The 22,129-nt window shown below is 42.5% G+C and overlaps 1 protein-coding gene across 3 annotated transcripts in view; it reads right to left on the reverse strand.

Moving 5' to 3' along the window:
• The window catches only part of SPTBN5 (spectrin beta, non-erythrocytic 5), a 101,667-nt gene that overhangs the window by 58,299 nt on the left and 21,239 nt on the right, over positions 1 to 22,129 (reverse strand). For all 3 annotated transcript variants that reach the window (XM_040599967.1, XM_040599965.1, XM_040599966.1), the window contains 18 exons: positions 21,698 to 21,828; positions 20,503 to 20,754; positions 19,827 to 20,114; positions 18,936 to 19,182; positions 17,978 to 18,117; positions 16,883 to 16,982; positions 15,955 to 16,125; positions 15,698 to 15,862; positions 14,730 to 14,956; positions 13,970 to 14,156; positions 12,505 to 12,705; positions 11,242 to 11,358; positions 10,486 to 10,649; positions 8,750 to 8,882; positions 7,805 to 7,950; positions 6,955 to 7,069; positions 4,918 to 5,028; positions 3,569 to 3,748 (listed from right to left, as the gene is read on the reverse strand). In XM_040599967.1, the coding sequence (XP_040455901.1) occupies positions 3,569 to 3,748; positions 4,918 to 5,028; positions 6,955 to 7,069; positions 7,805 to 7,950; positions 8,750 to 8,882; positions 10,486 to 10,649; positions 11,242 to 11,358; positions 12,505 to 12,705; positions 13,970 to 14,156; positions 14,730 to 14,956; positions 15,698 to 15,862; positions 15,955 to 16,125; positions 16,883 to 16,982; positions 17,978 to 18,117; positions 18,936 to 19,182; positions 19,827 to 20,114; positions 20,503 to 20,754; positions 21,698 to 21,828 (3,075 nt within the window). The remainder of the gene's footprint in view (positions 1 to 3,568; positions 3,749 to 4,917; positions 5,029 to 6,954; positions 7,070 to 7,804; positions 7,951 to 8,749; positions 8,883 to 10,485; positions 10,650 to 11,241; positions 11,359 to 12,504; positions 12,706 to 13,969; positions 14,157 to 14,729; positions 14,957 to 15,697; positions 15,863 to 15,954; positions 16,126 to 16,882; positions 16,983 to 17,977; positions 18,118 to 18,935; positions 19,183 to 19,826; positions 20,115 to 20,502; positions 20,755 to 21,697; positions 21,829 to 22,129) is intronic.

Raw genomic sequence — 22,129 nt, forward strand, 5'->3', positions numbered from 1 at the left:
AAAAAAATGCTTAAGCATTATCAAGGATGCAGATTCAGCTCTTGAATTGTGTGACTATACAACTGAGAATGGCACAGAAACACAGTTCTAAAAGGAACAAGGATGTAATGCTATTCACTTTCAAAATCTGATGAACCAATAAACATATTTACAGTACCTTAAAACGCCTAAAGCATTCAGCTGAGGCAATTATGAGCAAGTACATCCTAAACCAAATCTCCGAGAATTATTTTCTGACTGTGACTGGCGAAATTTGTGCAAGTAAAAATAATTTGACATTTTCTGTGACATTTCCTGTATGTCTTTTTCTGAATTTGATTCTGCACCTTCACCAGTCCACTTACTTTAGGCACCTCACTTCAATCTGTAATAGGTGTTTTGCTCTTATGTGTCCACTGGTAAAAAAACAGGGCTGCAAAGGACTGAACTGGTGATTATATGGATGATAAATTAAGTTTTGTTATAATGTGATTATATTTGGATTAGTTTATTTGATTCTGAGTTAGTTAACAATCTTTAAGTTTTTAATTGTATTTTAAAAAACCTGTTATATATAGTAACTGCTGAAGAAAAATGCTCTTTTACTGCAGAAAACTAAAAATTTTCCTGTTGTGAAGGGTTGCTGGCTTTTCTGCTGAAGGAAACTATGTAATGGAAACTGCTTTGTACCTGTTCCATTTTACTCAAGGATTTTTATCCGTATCATCAAAATTTTGTACAGCTCAAAGCTGGCCAGGAAAAAACATTTTCAGAAAAGCACCACAAAACTGAGATTGGCCAATCTGGGGTCCTAAGGGTTTAGGCTTTAAAGCCAAGATACTCTTGTCTTAAGGCCAGTGAACATAGCTACAAAATTACTCTTTAAAAGGACTGTGGTCCTTCTAGAGGGGTCCACATAGTGCACACATATTGGCATCATTTTGATTTGTAGAACTAATTACAACAGCTGGATGTCACTGTAGAAACTGACATTGCACTTGGCATGGCAAACGTCTAAGAATCCTTGAGATTGTAAACTAAGAATTAGGGAAAAAAAACATCTCTATTAATCTCAGGATATTTAATGCAATGAAATGAGTCAAGAGCCAGTAAGAGGTTATTGGACTGCCACTGCCAGCAACATTTAACGACAGACTAGGCGTCAGCCTGCAGGAAACGCATAAGCAGAGCTCAACTGAGACCATGCTGATCCTAGCACAACCTTCAGAACAAGAACCTCAGATCATTCAGAAGTACTTTGAGCCTATGTCTAAATTCCTCTGCTTTGACAGAGTGTTCTGGAAGGTTTGGAGCCCTCTGCTGTTACCGTGTATTGTCAGGTAGGGCCAGCTCTGCTGTTTAATCAGACTAGAATCGTACTTGATGGAATGAAAGGAGATACACTTGATGACTGTGCGGAATTCTCATTTCATGGGAACGCTTGTTTGGTTTTGTTTCACTTCTTAATCTGTGCACAATTTCATAAGAAAAAAGCCCCATGGATTGCATATGAACAACACTAATGAAAAATGTACACCAACCAGCTGTGACTAACATCAAAATTTTGTGGACCTATTGGCACAGCTGAAAGAGGAAAGGGAGCAAAACTGCCTCGTGCTCAGCAGTTTGGGGAACGTTCTGCAGCAAAGCTGCTCTTACCTACCCTAGATCTACTGAGATTCTTACAGTCATTAGACATGGCTGTATAATCCTGCCTTGTCCCATCTGGGCAGAAAGATGAGCTTACCGAATTTGTGGAACCAGCTCTTCATTTCTTCAGGAATTATTGTCAGGAAAGGAGGTGAAAATTGAGAGGATCAGGAATACTTCTTGCCAGCAGACTGACATCAAAGAGACAGAGAGGTACCTGAGGCATAATCCCATCTGGGCATGTCCCTGAGAATACAGCCACCTGGCTCGGTCATTTTGTTTTATGATATTAAGAAAGTGCCTTAATGACTGTGTAGCCCTCTATTAAGCACTGACAGATTTATACATTTCTAAGGTGTTCATTGCTTGCAAATTTTCCAATGAAGATGAAAGGACACACTGCCAGACCAAGAAACGGGCTACAGATTTGCCGTTCAGATCACAAGATGCATCACAGACTTCAGCCAAAATTCAAACCAAAGGTATTTTGTATCGTTCCAGCAATAAAAAGAAAAAAGCACCCTCACCAACCAGGACATTTTCTATCTGAAGTCAACAGATAAATTTATGACATAAGTTCTGAAATCAATCAATAACAAAGCAAACTGAGTGACTATGCTATAACAGGTAAATCCGCAAAGATCCATCTCCTGATGAAGCTGCCCCCAGGCTGAAGACTTCAAGAATCTAATATATGTTAGAAGAATACATACTAGAAGAAGTTTGCCTTGTTCTTACTATCATTGCTAGGTACTGTCAGAAAGGCAGTAGACAAATGAACCCTTCACCTACATCAGTAAAGCCACTCTAATTTTCCTTAGGTCATATTCTAAATTAATTTTATTTCCCCATCAACAATTCTGCACAAAATAGTTAACAGTTTTAACTTAACAGTTAAAAAAAGCACGCAACCAAACTCTCAAAAACCCAAAGTGCCAGAAACTGGTTTGTGCCAAATGCTGGTTTGAACACTTTTAAGAGACTTAAGTGGATTAGCCTAATTTGCAGAAGCCTCTTACGGTAACACAAAAGCATCACACGTACACTCTATTGTGGTCTTGATACCAGCTCACAACCTTAAGACAAACACATGGAAAGCTTTCTTCCAGGTGAGCATACCCTGGATATTCTCTGCTTCCCAGCAAACATGAGAACAGATTGTGAACTACCACAGGTATCTTTAATTGAAGTTACACCTGGAATAGTTCAAGAATAAAAAAGATATACAAGTATTCTAGAAATCTACATTAGCAACTTCATGATAAAAGGGGGCACCCTTGCTGTTTTAGTAACTGCTCTTGCAGAACATCCAGCAATAATCTACTGATTTGCAGTAGTGTAGCTCAAGTGACTTCAGTGAGAGCGATGTTTGCCAAGTATTCTGTGGCAAATCATAGCTCAGCAACCTACTGAGTCCTTTGGAGACAAAGCTACTGTGCATTGCAGATGGTACACTGATATATACGTATCACTGTGGTTTAGCAACTGGAGAGGTTACTGCAAAGACCAGCGAGTTGTAGTTGATACATTCCATGAAGTAAGTTAACTGAGGGTTACTGCATGCCCTGAGAGAGAGAACAAACTTCTAGCCGTTATAAAAGGGAGCCTAACATCTGTTTTTATCACTCTTACTCTGTGGGAATTGCAGAGCTTTGAAAAGACTACCGCTACTCCTGCAAAGCGATGACAGTTTCTGACAACTATCAGGTATCCCATACACTGCCAGATACAAGCCTTCTTCCACACAGAAAGTAAAAGATCCATATCCTCTAACACCCTTCTAAGTAGCTGCAAGCACTGAAATACTTGATTAATAACACAGATACCACCTGCAGCCTTTTAAATCAACTTTGCAGCTTGGAACTATACACCTATGATTCACACACATTGAAAGCAGCTTTCCTCTGTGTACCAGTGGACAGAAGGCAGAAGTGCTTACATGTGCCTGAAACTGGTAAAGCTTGTATGCTTGTTCCAGAAGTTTCTTGCGCAGTGCCACTTTAAACTTTAGGGCCTTCCAGTTGGTCACTATCGCCTGCTGCTTTGCTTTCAGGTCTTCCACCTGCTTCTTTGAGCAATGGGTTAGAACGTGATCTGCGGAGTGGATCAGCTCCTGCAGCTACACACAGGGACAAAGGAAGACAGTAAGAAAGAGAACCATAGAGATCCAGGTAGTATCAGGAAAGTTATAAAGATCCAGGTAGTATCAGGAAAGTTATAAGGGTTATGTTAATTGTACATGAAGCTACAATTCAAGTAACATTTTCTGATCTCATTTTTCTCATGCTAAACAAAAGCTTCCCTAATTTCAGTTCTATGGAATAACAGTGACATCCAGTGTTTCCTAAGGCTCATCACAACAGTAATTTTTCAAATAGGCAGACAGATTTTGTTTCTCCTTTTTACCACATCATTTATTACATCTGTAATGTAAATAATATCTAACCATACTGTGTTTTCCCCAATGACCACACAGATTAACTGTGACTACATTCTCTTCATGCATATCTCATGATTTTTTACCTTTGAAAGTAACAAGCAGCTGGTGGGATTAACTCTAGGATTATTCGCCACAAGGCCAAGGCATGAGGCCACTGATATTACTGGGATAACTACTTAAGTAATGTCAATATAACACACACAGTGTTAACTATACCATTACATTTACTAAAAAGGATGAAAACTCATACTAGCATTATTGGTCTAGTTGAAGCTAAGCAAATCTACACACAAGGAAACTGTTCTCATGAGCTGACACTTTTCACAAGTTTGTAAAATGAGCCCTATACTTCTTTCTCCCAGTCCAATACCTATCCCTCTAAACTTGTTGAAGATTCCAGACTGCCACCCCATCTTTCCTTCTACAATCCTCCATAGTCAAGCAATGCAATCTGTGTTCAATGAATATTCAGTTTCTCCGCACATACACCAGATTGTAGATTCTTCTTGTAATCGCCTGGAATGCTTTGAAGGCGGAGGTAAACATATCACAAAGCCTGGCATAATCATACATTTTAAACAGTGATCAAAAACATCCCTGTGAATCACTTCAGCAGCGTTCATTATACTATGTGCCTTATTTGTAAGGTTTTAAATGGCCTACTTTATCACTGTCATCAGACCTTGAACATATTAAAAAATCAGAAGGCTAAGGAAGATCCTTAGAGATTTCCAGTCTCTCACAGAGAACCTGTAATAATTTGGTTCACGATACCAAATTACTATTATGATTGTCTTGGGAACCTGAGTTTTGGCTACACATTAAAGACTACACATTACTTCCATTACCTGCTGATCATTCCCAGAGAGCTCATGCTCCAGGGCCACATGGTTTCGGAGCTGGGTTTGCACACCTCTCATGTCCTTAGCAACAACATCTGGAATACTTTTGGACTTCTCCTAGAAGGCAGAAATCAGAGAAAGCTTTGTTACTTTCTACTTCCAAGCAAAACACACTACAAGCCTGCTTGTGTAGCGCAACTCTTACTGCAGTTAAGGACATCCTGGGTTACTCAACTATGACAGGGAAAAGGAAGCTGGAAAAATCTGTCCTAGTGCATCTTCCTAGTAATTCAGCTGTAAGTATCTTAGTGATTAAGCTAGCCAACCGGAGTGTGAGAGATGAAGGTTCAAGTCTTTCCTTGATCAGACAATACAGAAGAATCTCTTACAGGCTCTGTGCTGGGAATCAATCTTGAACAGCTGCTGCAGTGACATATAGTGAATTCTTACAGTAGCATTATCAACCAACAGTTTCAGGGCATTCTTTGGGATACAGGTGGTCTGTCTTGTGAACATCTTTAGATAAAGATTTAGTTATACATGCTCAGGAAAGATTACTGTAAAGACGAGAGAAATGGAGAGACCGTCACATAAAAGGAGACTTAAACATTTACTTAGCTCAGCAAAGGTTCAGGGGGACTTAGTTGTTACAGAGACATGCACTGGGAACACAGCAAGCAAAAAGAAAAGGCACTTCAGCTGGAGGACAACACTGTTGCTAGAATAAAATTATCAGAAACTAGCTCCAGGTCAACTGAGGTGAAAATTAGAAGAACATTTCTAACCACTGGACAAGTACCTTTCTGTAACAGATTGACAGGCTGGTCTTGGGGTGCCAACAACTCCTGTAGGAGGAGATGCATGCTGTAGTTGCCTATGCTATGATGGTACTGGAGTTGGTGACTTAAGCAAAATCTTGTAGTGCTACGTTCCTATGAGAAATGGCTTTCCCTGGTAGACATCTGACCAGGGTACACAGGAAAGGATGGGCAAGATAACTGGATTGCTCTCCCACACAGTAGTGAAGCTTATTAACAAGATGTGACCCAAGAAGGCGTATTGGTTGCCAGGACCGGGCTCAGAAAGGGGATAGACACAGTCAGTCTGTGTTTCTGAACTATCACTTGTCACTGCCACAGAATTAACTACTTCACCACTGAAGTTAAATATGCCCCAGGTTCTGAAAACCCCAGCTGGTATACAGTGGAATATTATGACATTTGATTTTCCATTCATAACAGGGAAAGAAAACAGGAACACCATAGCTGAGCAGGGCAGCCTCTGCCAGCACAAGCAAACAGAAAATCTACTGCATGTAACCTAACAAAGCTCTGCTGCCTTGCAAACACTGGAAGCTCTGCTGGGTCACCACCTCCTGTACATATCTGCATTAGGGAAACCACACCGCTCTTTACAGCAAGGATGTGGTTTCTCTGGGAAATTCTTCAGGATGCTCAGATAAAACTGAGGGCTGAAGGTTTGCATCGGGAGTTCTCCCCTCAGTTTTCACACTGGGACTGTTTGAAATTATGGCCAGTACTGGGAATTGAAATGAGAGGAAAATATTTTTGGCCCGTCTTTTCACATCGGGTCACATGATTGTCTGACAACCTTCCAAGGCTAACTGTAACTATCACTGTAACGCAGACACCTTTCTCACAAGACAGTTCTTTCTTCAGTACATAAAGCTGATGGTTTACAAAGAACCACCACAGTGAGGCAGTAAACAGTTTCTTAGGCCTGATGCCTGCAAACATTACTATATGCATTGCACTGTGGCCAACTTAGCTCAAGCCCCGGTTTTCTCAGCTCATCCCACAGATCAGCAACTCCAGCTGCACTTGGTTTCACCAGTGGTTCTCATAAGGTGACCAGTCAGGCATCTAAGGATTTCCTAGGATTTTTTTTTAAACATTTTTCCTAACATATAGGCTTCTTGCTGACATTTTTAAGTCAGCAGTAAGCACACTGAGAGTCATAATACTCCACAAATTAAGCTGAAATGAAGTTTGCATTATATGAGACTTTCCAATTATTTTTTACCTCAATATGGGACAGAGCATCTGTTAGATCTTGGTAACACTTGTGAATTGCCTCAGCATCTCTCAGATGCTCGCCTCGTAATCTGGTGGTCTCCAACAGCTCCTCCCAGGAGTTCCTATAAGGGAGGATGGGGAAAAGAACCACATAAAACACTTAAACTAGGAGTAAAGGAGATCGACAGTCTGAAGAAAGACTAAAAACAAGACCTCCTCTGACTTTTTCATTCCTGCCATTAAATTCTCTTGGAGCAATTCCCTGCCGGGCAGCATGTCTCATACGTTACTCTGTCCATGTCCTCCTGCCTGCTCCAGGCACTTAAGCAGATGGTCCTATATAAGGGTGCCCCTCTCTAATTTACTTTTCAGGTTTTATATGCAGGACTTAAAAGAACTTATTCAGATCGTACTGTTTCTTTATGCTTCTCTTCTGGGTCATCTTGGGCTGACGTCAGACCTAAGAAGCTCAGAACATCTTAATGTTGTTCTGCAGAGCAGTCAGGGGATTCAAACTCAAAAATGAGAAGCAATAAAGAAGCAGCTAAATTCCTAGCCTTTCAGTTAGGTGATCCTGTTTCAAAAGACAAAGGAAGTTCACTCACCCCTTACTTATAAAGCACCTCTGATGCAATTTACAAGAAGACAAATCAGCAAGCAGATAATGTCTGCATTTATAGTAGTCTATTTTTAAATGAGGCATGGCAGCAGCTCTGTATCAGCGAGCAAATCATGTCTTGCAGTTAGAAAACTGGGAGGACATGCCTTATCCTTTTCTAATTCCTTGTCACTTCCTCATCCTCCTTAAAAGTGAATTGAAAGGATAACGTATTACAGAGCTAACACAAGTCTCTTACCTTAGCTCTTTCTGCTTCTGCCGAATTTCCCTGGACTCAAAATGCCCACAGTTCAGCAAATTGTCTGCCAGCTGCTGGCAAGCCACAACTCTTTTCCCAGCTGCTTCCAGCTGGTGTCGGAACGTGTCATATTTGGCACAAAGTTGCTTTTGAAGGAAAAACAGCAGTAACAAAAAAGGCATTTTGAGTGGTCTCTTTTCCCAAACATACCTGCCCAGTTATCAGAGCATAGCCAAAAGACATATAATAAGCTGACTGTATTTGGAGACTGAGAAACTGCAGAGAATGACCGGATTTTACCACCAAAGACCATGAGGAGCTACAAGCTATTCGCAAAACATGAGGTTTGTGATGTGGATAGGAGGAAGAAACAATTACTAAGGATAAAAACAAACATTCAATGCAGAATTCAATTATTCTATCACTTGTTTTCACTTCATCAATGCAAATGTGTATTCAGTACTATAACTGGAGAATGTAGTCTGGTTTTAAGATCTAGGACACAAGATATTTTGAAATTAATTATAAAAATGAGGATACTGAATGGCTACTGATTTCTAACAGGCTGATATTAGATTAGTCTCTGTGCCATGTGAAGACATGTAGCTGCAGATGTCTGTATATTAAAATTTATGATGAAAAAAATCCTTAACGGACACAACACTGAAATATCTGGTTATTAAAAATAGAAAGGAGCTGCTCTCTGGAGGTGCAGACATTTTACCATGCAGTTGTTCCACGCAGCTCAGCCCCCACAGTAACAGGATGTGTTAGGCAATGCTGCCTGCCTGTTGAGTCAATCCTCCCCACCCACTCTCCACCCTTTTCTCTTCCTGTCTCCCAGTTATTTACACATACAAGTTTTCAAGGACAATCTTAGAATCCTTTTATAGTCTCATTATATAGAGTTTGGTTGATTTTTGATCTGTGACTCAAAAAACTCACCAAGACATGTTCATAATCATTTCCATAGTCTTCAGAGCTGGCTACTTGTTTCTGCTGAGTGATCCAGTCTTGCAGATCTTCATATTCTCGTAGAAACTCATGCAAGGTAAGAGTGTCATCCAGCTTCTTCCTTCTGTTGGCGGAAGGAGACAAGACAACACAATTAGACCAAGGGAATATAAAAGGAGGGCAATCAGTAACTTTATTCCTACTAATCCCCAAAACCTCTCACCATCAAGACTCACTCTCTTTAATGTAAGAGCTGACTTATTTCCTCAAGATTGGAACTCAATCAGACTCATCGGCTGAGTTTCCCAGAAGAGCACTGTGCCGACATGAGCTCTCTCCCTGGTTTGGGGTTTTGGGTTTTTTTGGGGGGGGATGTTTGGTTTTGGTTTTTTGTTTGGGTTTTTTTCTTCCCATGAGAATGCCCTTCTTTCCCCCCCCCCCCCAAATCTGTCCTGATCTGTCTTTCAAAAAATAACTGCAGTACTTATGAAAATGAGAAGGCAATCTTTCTAATGGAGGATGGTGTGCCTGGAAGGCAAATGTTATGAAATCCATTTTTTGCAATTCTGCTCATATTTCTTGTTCAGCAAAATTACTGCAACCTGCTGCATATTTCTGATAATCTGGAGTTTCTTACAATACAGCCTGACATGTTACAGGCCTTCCACAGTAAATAAAATATCAATATTCCATCTGCTAACACTGCCTGGCCATTATGCAAATGTTCCAGGAAAGATGAACGTGGCTTCCCTGTTTGCTTCACAAATGCTCTGATATCACAAGAGATGTAGCCTGATGAAAAAGTCCACCCTGCCAAGCAGAATGCAGATCAGAGGTACAAACCAAAGCACCAATAAGGCACCATGAGACCCAAGTTAGCATTAAGCATGAATGAAAGCTAAACATCTCTGTGTTCAACACACAGAAACATTTTGATATTTCTCAATTAAGTGTTTCTTTTTCTGATTTTTCATTCACAGGTTTTTCTATTGATGCTTGGCATTTCCTCTAGGCTTAATTATTCTAGTATTCAGACTCATCTATACGTTATTCTGGTTGCAGAGCCCCATTCCTTTTCTGAGTGAAATATTTGTGGAGGAAAAACCTAAACTGTTCAGGCACTTTTTCCTTCCTGAGAACAAACCCGAAGTGTTTAAAAACCCCATGCACAAGCAAACTGTCCTGTTGTAAACATCTTAATGTAACAATAATAGAAAGGAAGTGAAATGAAAAGTAAACAACTCATTCAAGAGTAAAACCCTTCTTACATTAGTGCAGCCACAGGCATAAAGATAAGTGTAACTGTGATTGTCTTCCTTCTGCTATGTAATGAAATAAGAAATTTTCAAGCAATATTAAGGAAACCTTTTAAAAATATTTTTTTTCATTTTGACAGCAGATTCCAAATACCACAAAGGCAAGTAAGAATCTGGCATCTCAAGTCAATTTACACAAAGATGATGAAGGGCAAAGAGGAAATCTGGGGGCCTGAAATCCTTAATATGTAGCAAAACTCCAGAATAAAATGTAGAGTTCTTGCTTAGCAATAAAAGCTCACAGGTGCACAGAACTCTAATATAGAAACAAGCAATTCCCTAAATACTTGAAAAAAAGAGGACATAATGGGTATGATCTAAATTCCAGTGAGGTAACTGGAGATAATCCTTCATTGACTTCAGTGGGCTCTGCATCAAACCTAGGATCCAAGAGGCAGTTCTAGTTTATACCTCACTGCTGCTAATTCCTGCAGCTCCTGGAGTCTTGAATGAACTTGCTCCTTTGGTGCATCAACCTCAACATACTGGATGGAGCCCACAAGAGAAAGAGTTTGGGCACTTTCACTCAGTTCTTTCATCATATTTTGGTAAACGGCAATCTCGTGCTCCAGTGCCTGGCAGAGAAAAGAGTGGATGGAAAGTCAGTTGTTCAAGACACCCACTGTTTGAAATTCTGCACCCGCCTATGGTGTAATCATTGAGACATTAAAGAAGAGAAAATTTTTCTGGAAGCATGTGATGTTTCCAAAACTTGATCAACTTTAGATAACTCTCCAGCAAACTTCTTTTGAAAAAAAAAGTGTACCTAAATTCAAACAAATTAGGTGAACGAAGACAACTGGAATTTTGTGATGCATTATTAGGCAAAGTATTCCTGAAATTATACTCTATTTTCATCTTTGATTATAGGGGAAAAAAAAGGCTTCTGCATGCATCTGTTGAGACTAGAAAGCAGGTATCAAATCATAGTCAGTTTTGGCCTCAGGAAAACAAGATGAGAATATTCACCATTCTCCTTTTTCCTCAAACTATATCTTTTCCAACCAGATTAGTAAACTGCATTGATCTCTTCTGTCTATTCACATGCAGACATACATCAATGCAAAATATCTTGTAGATGGCTGGACACTTAAGTACCAAAAAACTTTACAACCACAGACAGACCAGAAGATCTAGCCTGTGTACAGAATTTAAGCAGAGAAATACCTTATGTTTCTTGAGCAGTTTCAGTGTTCCATCTTCATCCTTACCATAGTCCTTACTTGTTGCCAGTGGATGTTTTTCTGCTATCCAAGCCTCCAGGTCTGCAGTATTCATTAGAAACTATCAGTTAAAGAGAAGGTAAATTAGTTTCGACCTTAACTTTCAAAATAAGTAATTTTTTGGACCTAATAAATTCTAAACGGAGGGTGCACCGCAGGATTTACTGTGATCTTTTACTGAATAACAAATAAAGACTATTTAATCCCAAGAACTACTATTCCACGCTGTTCTGTCAAATCATATTAAGATGAAAGAGGCCACAGATGGAAGACTGTGGCAGGATAATTAAGGTGTTCTCCAGGCCTCAACGCTCTGGCAGTAAGTTTCAAGCTGTCTCACTTTCTTCACATGACTATCCTTACTTGAGACTTCCTTTACCTTATTCACTAAGGGTAGGGGCTAACTGTATAATACCAGTGTGATATTTCTCATTCCCCTTCCTGATAAGTTTGAATCACCTATAAGAATCAGGCTTCATAAAGCTTGCAGTATGTACAGCTGTTGATAGACGGAGGAAGTAACAGAGAGATGATCAGCTTCCCCAATGAACATACTTTAGGTGGGCCTATGAACTCTGAGCAAATGCTGTTTATGTCTGCAACAATGCATGTGTTATCTGAATAACTGCACGTGACTCACTGATGGCAGAAAACTTGGATCATTGAGATAAATACTTCATTCCTTTTTTTTTTAAACAAGCTAAACATAAATGTCCAGTATCCTGTTGAAAATAATAGTGCCAAAAGTCCTAACTCGCTCTGACAGTGAAAGAGTGTTATCAATTTCTCATTATCATTTTGTTGTCTGCAACAGGTAAAGGTTGGATGGCACAAGAGATCCCTTCTTTTCCAATTTCCTTGTCATAATTCTCCAGTCTGAAGGGCCACTTCAGGATCCATTGCATTACTTAAGTCAAAGCCTCAGGCTGTATAAAGATATTAAGAAAGGAGCTACAAGCAGGAGAAATGTGTTTTATACACAGCCACGAGGGATGGGAACAGAGTCCAAGGCAGCCCTCTGGGGCAGCAGGTCTAGATGGGGGCTGCATTCAGCTATGCAACCCAACCCTCCACTCTCATCAGTCTGGCCTCAAGCAACTGAAGTGGATACAAGTCCCAGCAAAGCCGTTTTGTTAGTCGCGTTAAAACTTTGGTCCTCTTTTTTTGTCTGAAGAAGCTACTGTGTAAGCACTGCTGTAATCTGTACCTCCTGGAAGCCAACTGAGTGCTGCAGCTGCTTCATCCTTTTCTCACAGGACTCCTCCAAGCCCTGCCAGGCAGTCACAAGCTCCTGGCATTTCTCACTTATTTTCTGAGCTGATGGATGCTGGCCTACAACCATTGTTCTTCCTTTATTCAGGACCCGCTGGACTTGCTGTTTGTGGGCATTCACTTCTGCCTGCAGTTCCTGGGAATGACATAAAAGAAAAAAATAGGAATATAGGAAGGGTATGCGAGGACAAAGAAATTCTGTGTGGTCCTCGTCCTAAGCAAAGCTGGCAGCTTGTGACAGTGGGCAGAGTATATAGCTAGTGGACACAAGGACTGTCTGTTTCTACAACAGCTGCAGCCTCAGCCACCAGTCCCAGCCCTGCTTGTAAAATGCTCTGCTCTTGTGCTGCCATTGAGGGAGGAGCTAAGAGTCTGTTTGAAATTCTGTGGCAGCAGACATCCCTTAACTTCCCTACACCCTCAGCATTACTGAAGTCCTCAGCCTGGTGCTCTGGCCTGGTCCTACCCCTTCTCCTTACCCCTTCCCCTGCCCAGCAGCCGGGGAGGTTTGGGAGATGGAGCAGGACAAGGGATGAGACACAAAGCTGAGGGTTTCAGAAGAGTGTTGAGCTGCTGATGGGAAAATAAAATATCCCAGAAGACGAATGGGCTGGAGGAAGATGGGAAGAGAGACATTTGTCAACAGTACCATGAAAATCATTAGATTCCTGCTCCATAAAGCCTCCCAGCTGCTCTTACAAACTTTCTCATGGAACTTGCAATCAAAGTGCTGCAAAATCCAGTGTTGTCTGTGGCGCAGGGCAGCTCTGAGGTGCCCCTCGGGTGGTAGGAACTGCTACAAAGAATCAGACTCTCTAGAAATCAGTGTTAACCTGTCTTTATAAGTATGTTGACTGCAGCTTGTTCAAAGCATCTTACAAGCAGTACAGAACTAAAATAAATATTAAATGGCTGTTATATGCTCTCCTAGAGTCTAGCATGCACAAACCTCAAGACTGCATGTATAATGAAGCAGTAAGCAGAGAACCAAAATAGGATGTATAACAGTCAAAGTATCCAACCTAGATCAACTCACAAAGCAAAACAATCGGGTTTTTCTATTTAGTGTCAGGTATACCAGCTTTTCATCCACTTCTAATGGGAAAAGCTACAAAATTTCTCAGACTACTACTGCAAAATACGACAAACTTTGCAGTTACCACAGGAATTTCATGTTTGCTCTGCAAATCATCACACTTCTGACTTGTCTCAATCAACTGGAACCATTTTAGCTGGGCAAGCGCCACAATCAGTGAATGTACTCATTGGAAGTGTGGCAATCCACTTTGCTTGCAATGACCTTCCTGAAGGTAAAGGAGAATTGCGTAGGTGCTGGTTTGCAGGCTGAGGTGAAAGGCAACATGCCAACATGCTGTAATACACTTCATTAAAGGAGTTACCTTGTGTTTTTGCAACAGGCTTTGCGCCACATCCAAGGACCTCCCACAGTTGGTGGAATGGGCAATAGGCAATCGCTCATTAATCCAGTTCAGTTCCATGTCATGATAATGGTAGAACTCGTAGAGATCCACTGCAGCTTCCAGCGACTTCTGCCTCTTATCAAGAGGTGCTTGCAAAGACTCAAACCTAGGGGCCACCAATTAAATGTATATTAAAACGAAGTTTTATCCTGATTCAGCCAAGGGAATTAGGCCTTGATACCACTGTAAAGATTAGAAAACACTGGACAACTCTTTGCAATTAAATTTCAATGGTTAGTGCTGGATGCCCATACAAGAATCCGTTCTCCAGAAGGCTACTTTTAGCAAGGAGACTTATACAGTAACACTAGACATAAGCTGAGGAAAAGTCATTTACACTTTTGAAGTCCTAGGCTTGTCCTGTGATGTTTTAAAGAACTAGTCACTACTGAATGCTGGATCACTGCATCTCCTAGAAAGCTCTGGGTGACCTATGGATAAGCAGAGGACTAGAGGAGGAGTGCAGCAGGCAAGAAGCAAGGTCCAGTAATAAAGGTTTAGGCAGGTCAACAGGCAGCTGTGTAGGTGCAGATCAAAACACAGTTGTGGTACAACCGGGGAGAAAAATCATTCCTCGGTATGGGTTAAACCCAATCAACCGAAAGGCATTTTCTAGAAGGTAGAACAAAAAATTCTATTTGTCACAAGGGACGGAGACAAAAAGAGAGTGGCAACTCACCTTTTCAGATATTTCTGTGTTTCATCCAGAATCCTCTGGGAGTCAAAGTGATTGGTGGCCATATTCCTCGCATGAGATACAACAGAGTTCATTTTCTCTGCCAGTTCACGTGTCTCATTTTCCAGCTGTCTGTGCTGCTTGAGCAGATCACGGCTGGAGCGTAAATCGTGGCCTGTCTCAGATTCCTGAAGAACTTTCTCGATTTTCTCTATCTTCTTTTTGGCATCCTGCCAGGAAAAATTACAGCACACTCATACTGACCTTTCAACATCATTTTCTTTCACTCGGCACCTCCCATGACAGCTTCCTGGACACAATTTTTAAATCCATATGTCGTTTCTCGGTAACATGATGGCCAGGTACCTCTAAGAGGCATCTCATGGGAGTATTTTGTTTTGCTCGCTATTTTGGAGCACTCTTCTCTCCAAGACACTAATGCACATTGCTAAAAACAGTCTCTTTGAACTATCTTCAGCGACCTAATACCAAACAATCAAACAATATCCAAAGGCTTCAGACGGTAGCTACAACACAACAGCAGTCCTATGATACACTGGTACCTAAACAGCTTCACAGCACATTGTTCCTCTTATACAATTCGCCTGGATGACAATGGACTGAACACAGTGCCATGCTGCCAGCCTCTGAACTGACTCCAAGCAAGCGTTTATGTTTGCACAGCACTGACCCATGCAGAGAGTTCTGTTTGTTTTCCCAGTACAGGGTGGCCAGAGAGTTCAACAGCTTTGTGGCCTGGTGCGGTGCTGGCACTGCTACCCTGCTCATAGCTTTGGAGTGAACTTGGTCAGCGTTACATTGGGTTTTCTCTGCTGAGTCTGCAGAGAAAATGGACACCTTAAAATACACATTTTTCTCAATGGTATTCTGCACTTTTTTGTAAGGACCACACAACAGAGGAACCAGGCTCCTAGGCCATTCCTCCCCTCTGTTCCCCATCACCTCCTCACCTGGAGCAGTTCCATGAGCTGTTCTTGCTGCCCAGCTTGTCTCAGCTTGTCACCTCTCTCTATCATCTTGCCATACAACTCCTTCCACTTCTTTTGAAGCTCTGACATCTTCTCCTGGATAGAAGTTGCAGCATAATGGTTGCCTTGAATCAGTTGACTTCCTTTCTGAAGAAACATGGCACATCATTTTGTTGAGCAAATCATCATCTATGAAATTTGTGACAAGATGGAAAATTTGGCTCCAAAACTGCCTTCACCTTTATCAGTGTGGTGAAGTGCTCCTCATTAGCCATCATTTCCTTCTCAGCAGCCTCATGCCACTTCAGTTTGCGTAGAACATTTGTTGGATCGCGATAGGATTCATCTGATGCAATCTTATACTTCTCTTCCATCCATATCAAAAGCTCTGCAGCGTCACGATTAAACTCCTTAGAGAAAGAAACAGGATTTATATCAATTTAACTTATGATTCTGTGTGGGTGTACAGTGCAATCCCTGCTGTTAGGATCAAGCCTGATTTTTTTCCCCAAAAAAAACCCTGTACATTTATAGATTTATAGAAAAATATTTATGTATGTGTGAATATATCTAGAAAATGTGTAACATGTATTTTATGTTTTCCTGTAAAAGTTGTTCTACATTATCAAAATTCTTAATTGAAGATGTATGATCTTGAACCACTGACTAGTTTTTAAGCCCTTGGAGTAGTATCTCTTTGTCTCTTTTTTACCACATTTACTGATCTGTTGCCTCTAATTGTCAGTGAAGGTTTTCATTTTTGATAGACTATCATCCGTAATTGTCCAGTCCTCCAGTATAACTTTGTATCCCAGCACTGGAAGCTAAATTTGGTGTCAAAAGTACAGTTAGAGGAAGTAACTGTGCCAAATTATTAACAATAATATGTAATGAACAGAATAAACTTATCCAGCAGATGAAACATTCTGTTCATATTTTTCATTCGGTATCTCCCGTTTTGTTTTGGAATTTTGCTATGGTCACGGCTTTGAAGATTCATCATCAGTGTATCACTGGCTCCCTGGAGATTGAAATCCTGTCTCATAGCCAAAGAGAAAGTGAGCTGCAGTAGGAATGTTGAGCATTTTGAGATTTGTCCCATGTTAAGGCAAAGGGTAAAAATACTTCGCACACACCTGAGCAAATTTGCAGTATTAGTTCTTTTACCTGCAGCTGTAGGGAATCCAACAACCTCTGTTTTCTCTTGCCATTGCTTTGTATCAGCCGCTCCCACCTTTGCTGGAGAGTGACCATTCTCTCTTCAATACTACCAAGAAAAACAGGAAATCCAATGCAGTACTAGTCATACTGCTTCCCCTTGGTTGTACTGTAGTCATGACTATGATATAAAGGGTGTCTAGTTCAACACCTCTGTTGACAGGAGGAAGGGATCGATGGCCCTGTCCCATGACCATGCTGGGCTCATCTGGAAAGCAGTGAGCACTTGCCAGCTGCGCTGGATTTTCCTTTTGTACGGCTGAGCTACGTTAGTGAACTGCAGTCACGTATGCGTGACTGTAACACCCAGACCTTTCTCTTTCCCAAATACTCCACTCTGATTAATAATTTTCTCTGTGATGTAAGTGCAATGAGGCTCTGAAATGGCCTTCTAACGGTGATAGTGGTGGCAAGAAATCAGATTTTAAGAGCAGTTTTGCAGGTTTGTGGAGGAATTTTGAAGACATTATCACCAGTGATCACAAGAACATGGTCTTTTTGACCCAAGAGGCTCAACTCTGAACCTATCTTTCTAATTCTTGTTTATACAGAGGCCCCCTTACTAGATGCTAGTGGCTCTAGCGGAGTAAAGGAATTAGATGACAGTTCAGCTTCAACAAAAACAAGAAGGAGCTACTCCTGATGACTTATTTTCTCGTGAAGTTTCTGTAATTTTTTAACAGAAAACATTAATTCTAATATGTGATACCGATAAATGAAGGAAAATCTGTTTCATGTCGGCATTTAATGAGTTTGCATTAAAGAAATTTTAACACTATTTGTAATTTATGATACAAGGTGAATTATTCTGGCATTCTGTCAAATGCCACTTCCAACCTAAAGCATTTAGCTTATTTTTCCTGAGACCATAGGAAGTCTGTATCTTTCTGAAAAAAAAAAAAAATTAAAAAAAATTCCCTTTTTCCCCCTTCACCCAGCAGATCACAGCTTGTAGGTCAACTAAATCCTGGCTCTGAGAAAGTTTTTCATCTCACCCTAATCACACTGGATCAATTAAAGCTAAATAAAAGAGTTTGGACTCACATGTGAGAAGCAAAGTGCCTGCTCTCTATTAGGTTCATCCCATTTTCATTAAGTGCTTCAACTCGTCTCTTCAGTGCCATTAGCAATTGTTCAAATTCCCAATGTTGCTTCAGTAGGCTTCGAGCAGCATCTACATGATCCTGCATTTTAAGAAAGAAATTTTGATCAAGTCTTTTCTTAGTTGTGTTGTTTCTGTAGCAATGAAAAGTAATCCTGGACCTTATTTTCCCCCATCTCTTTCAGGCAGGAGATACACAGTACATTTTGCATGTCCCTAAGGATGTTCAGGGCCACAAACAAGCAGTTGGTGTTTGTATCATATCTGGTTCCTCTGTTTTGTTTCCATTATGATTCCATTTTCACCTTTTAAGAAAATCTGCATTCTGAATTTAAGTCAGCACTCTGGCACATCTAAGGACATGCAATACAAAAAGCCATAACTATGTATTATTCCATCCAGTTGACCCAAAAGCACTGAAGTTTCAGCTGAAAACAGAAAAGATGACACAACCTCCTCCTTCGCTGATCTTGTGAATATTGCCTGCATTTGTTTTTTCCTTCATTTGCTTTAACATTCTTAAAATACTCAATAAAGAGAAAAAGCTTTGTTTTTTAAGTCATGTTTTTACTTCACACACAAAAAAAATTATGTTCAAGCTGAACCTTTTTTTTAATGGTTAGCCACCAAACGAACGAGGCAATTGTATATAAACCATCTGACACGTACAAACACATCGACAAATCACAACTCTAGCTGGTTTTAAATTTTTTTTCTGAGAGACAATGAGCTTTGCTCTCATTAAGATAAGTAAGAACATAAGAACCTGAAAGTCTAGCTTCCAAGTATTAAAATTCCATGACCAAAAGAATGAGGAAACAGATCTAATTAAGAAACTTGCTGCTACTCCCTGGATGGGAAGATGAACTAGGAGAAAATAAAATGAGCTGCTGTACATACCCCAAGGCCATCCCCCCTGAGAAAGGCCTCATGGCCAGAGAGGGCTGCATTGATACGGTCTCCCTCCCTATTGAACTTCTGCAGTTCCAGGCTGTCCTGCAGCTTTTTCCGTTGCTGTTCCCACATTTTCTCCAGCTCTTTGTACTCCTTGGCAAGCCTCTCCATGGACTGGTAGACATCTACGGTCCTCCCGTTACTGGGTTTTTGGTGGATTACTTTGCCCCCTAGCTCTTCCAGCTGCACAAATCTTCCCAGAGCCAAAAAAAAAAAGAAAAGTGAGACCTCACTGCATGAAGGAATTATGAATTCTCTTTCATCACAGCTCTTTGCTCCCTTGGCAAGTGCCTAGACATTAGCTTCCCCCCCTCTCTTTCCCTCCTTTCCTGCTAGCCATTGATGTGCACTACAAAGCGCAGCTGGCTGTTTGCTCAGGGATACACGCTGGAGGCAGCAGCGAGGTTTCCCCATTTGGACCAAAGGTCCATATAAGCAGGCTTTCCCATGGGGAGGAGGACCAACACTATCTGGAGCTTCGTAACAGTGCAGAAGGAGATCGGAAGATGATGGCAACTGGAAGCATAAGGCCTGAGAGGAGAAGGACTGAGGCAACTAAAAGTGCAGATGGTACTATCCAAGCGTGTCAGGAGAGCTTGTGGAGTACTACTCCAAACATACAGCTCCTCCTTCTCCCTCCATCAGCCATCAGGGTAAGTATGCAAAAGCTGACTGGATTTTGTGTTTCAGAGTTTCTTTTTGACACTGTTACAAAAGCACCTGAATAAACTCTCACTGTCACTTTCATATGCAATTGATGTACATGATACACAGGTTTCATTTTCACAGTACTGTTGTTATCACCCCACTCTGCCCACCCTGACAGAATCTGTCTACCTTTCTTTCTGAGACCTAATTTCTTTCAGCAGGTCCTGATGTTCCTTCAGCAATTGCTCTGCAGAAACCACATCCACACCCATTTCTTCACTGCTCAGTTTCTCCCGAATGCCTTCTGCCCACAGCAAGAGCCTGCAGCTTTCTTGCAGGAAGGACTGTTGATCCTGGGCCTGCTGCAGAATGTTCCAGTTCTTCTGGATCTCCAGCCTGAGCTTTGCCAGGAGCCTCTCCATGTTCTCCACCTGCTCAGTGATGGCCCTGCTCTCCGCAGGGTTAGTGTCCTTAATCCTACAAGAGGAAATAAAATATACTCAACTGGATGAACCCTTCAGGCATTTAGACTGAACCAATACTCTTTAAAAGGAATGGATTTGGATATTTACACTTCCATCAACAAGAAAGTCTGTGAAGGCAACAAATGTTCCACAAAAGCAAGAAATACCAGTGAGAATATGGTGTAATGCAGAAAGTGCATCCCTGTGAAAGCCTCTACTAACACTTGTGATTCAATGATTCATTCCCATTGTGAATGCACAGAAAACTTAAGGCAAGTCAGTTCTTCACGTTGCTAGAAAAAGAAACTTCACAAGCTGCTCATTCTCTTTATAGCCATAATTTACAACATGATCTTAGAGAAATAGCAAAGAATATGGAGACAAAGAGCAGGTTTCCTTACGATTTTGCAACACTCCTCAAGTATTCAATTTTCCTCTCAATCACCAGGACCTCTCTTTGAACTGTAGACAGTTTACGCTTGTCTGATTCCAGCCCAGCAGGTGAGTTCCCTAGTTCCAGACCCCCGAGTTGGACCATCTTGTCTTGCAGAAGTACTCCTACGCTCTGACAGTCCTGAAGAAATGTCCTCACATCAGCCACTCCAATCAGCTCGGAGCCCTTCTCCTCCTTGAGAGTTTCCATGCGTTCCCACCTGGGAGAGGAATAACCTGATTACTTGCATCTAGCCTCTGCCACTACCCCAAAACTTGCCTTCGCTTAGAAGAGCAGATTCAATGTATAGCCTTTGTCATACATGAGCTATACCCTTTTTCCATTCAGAAAAACTCTCGTATAAAGATTACAGCAGGACTCCAGTGGGCTGAGGGGGTGAACACTAGCGCTGCTCCACAGCCTCAAAGTTCATCTCAGTGCCATCTCAAGCAAGGGGATCCCGTTCAGGTGACCAGAACACGCCGGACATGATGCAAATAAACAATAGTGGTCAAAATGAGGACCCGGCTGTGCCTCTTGGCCCCAGCTGGGTGGCACGGTGCCGGGAGCATGCACACAATAAGGTACTAAATACACTTGGTGAAGTCAAACAGGGTTTGAGTCCCGCTCAACAGCTGTGAAAGGCACCCTCACCCTGGTGTTTAGGGAACAAAATCAGATGCTACAGTGCAATACAGATGGAGCTGCTCTGAATCCATCACTGCTGCCCGGGGGCAGGTTCACACCCCGCTTCAGCACACACCCACGCGAACTGCTGCAGTTTAAATACCTGTGCGGGCCCAGAAGCAGCCCCCGCTCCTGGAGGCAGCCGGGCGGCGGGGCAGCCTGCGGCCGGGCACTCACCTCGGGCCCCGGCCACCGGCCCCGCTCGCTCCCGCCGCGGCGGCGGCCCTGCGTGCGGCGGCGCCTCTCCTCACCCCCCGCGGCCCGGCCCGGCCCGGCCCGCGCTGCCACCGGCCCTCCCGCTCCGGCCGCGGCCCGGCGGGGACGCGCTGCCCCGGGCTGCCCCGGGCCCGGGCCCCTCTGTGGGCGCCAGCCGCCCCGGGCGCCCCGTGGGACGGTGGCTCCGCGTGGCCAGACCGGGCCAGACCGGGCCGCTCCGCACCCGCCCGCAGCGCCCTGGTGACCGGCAGAGCCGTTACCTGCGGGCGATCGTTTCCAGCCAGATCCGGATCTGGGGATATTTGCTGGGACTGGCCTGCCCGTACTTCACAGCCAAGTCCTCGATCTCTCCCAGCCGGCCTTTGCCCGCAGCCAGTTCCGTTAGAAAATTCTAAAATAGAAAAGATACCGGAACGCAGAGCCTGGGGGTGCCTTCTGTGCACGCAGCTGTTAATAACGCGCAGCATCGCCCGGCTCCCGCGCTCACAGCCGCCCCCCGGCCCGCCCGCGGCCTCCTGCAGCCGGCGGCTTGCACACCGTGCACCCCGCGCCAACCGCCGCACCCTGCACCCTGCACCGACCACCGCACCCTGCACCTTGCACCAACCACCGCACCGTGCACCGTGCACCAACCACCGCACCCTGTGCCCTGCACCCTGCACCACCGCACCATGCACCCCGCACCAACCACT

This window comes from Falco naumanni, chromosome 7 (assembly GCF_017639655.2).
Source record: "Falco naumanni isolate bFalNau1 chromosome 7, bFalNau1.pat, whole genome shotgun sequence".
Taxonomy (NCBI): domain Eukaryota; kingdom Metazoa; phylum Chordata; class Aves; order Falconiformes; family Falconidae; genus Falco; species Falco naumanni.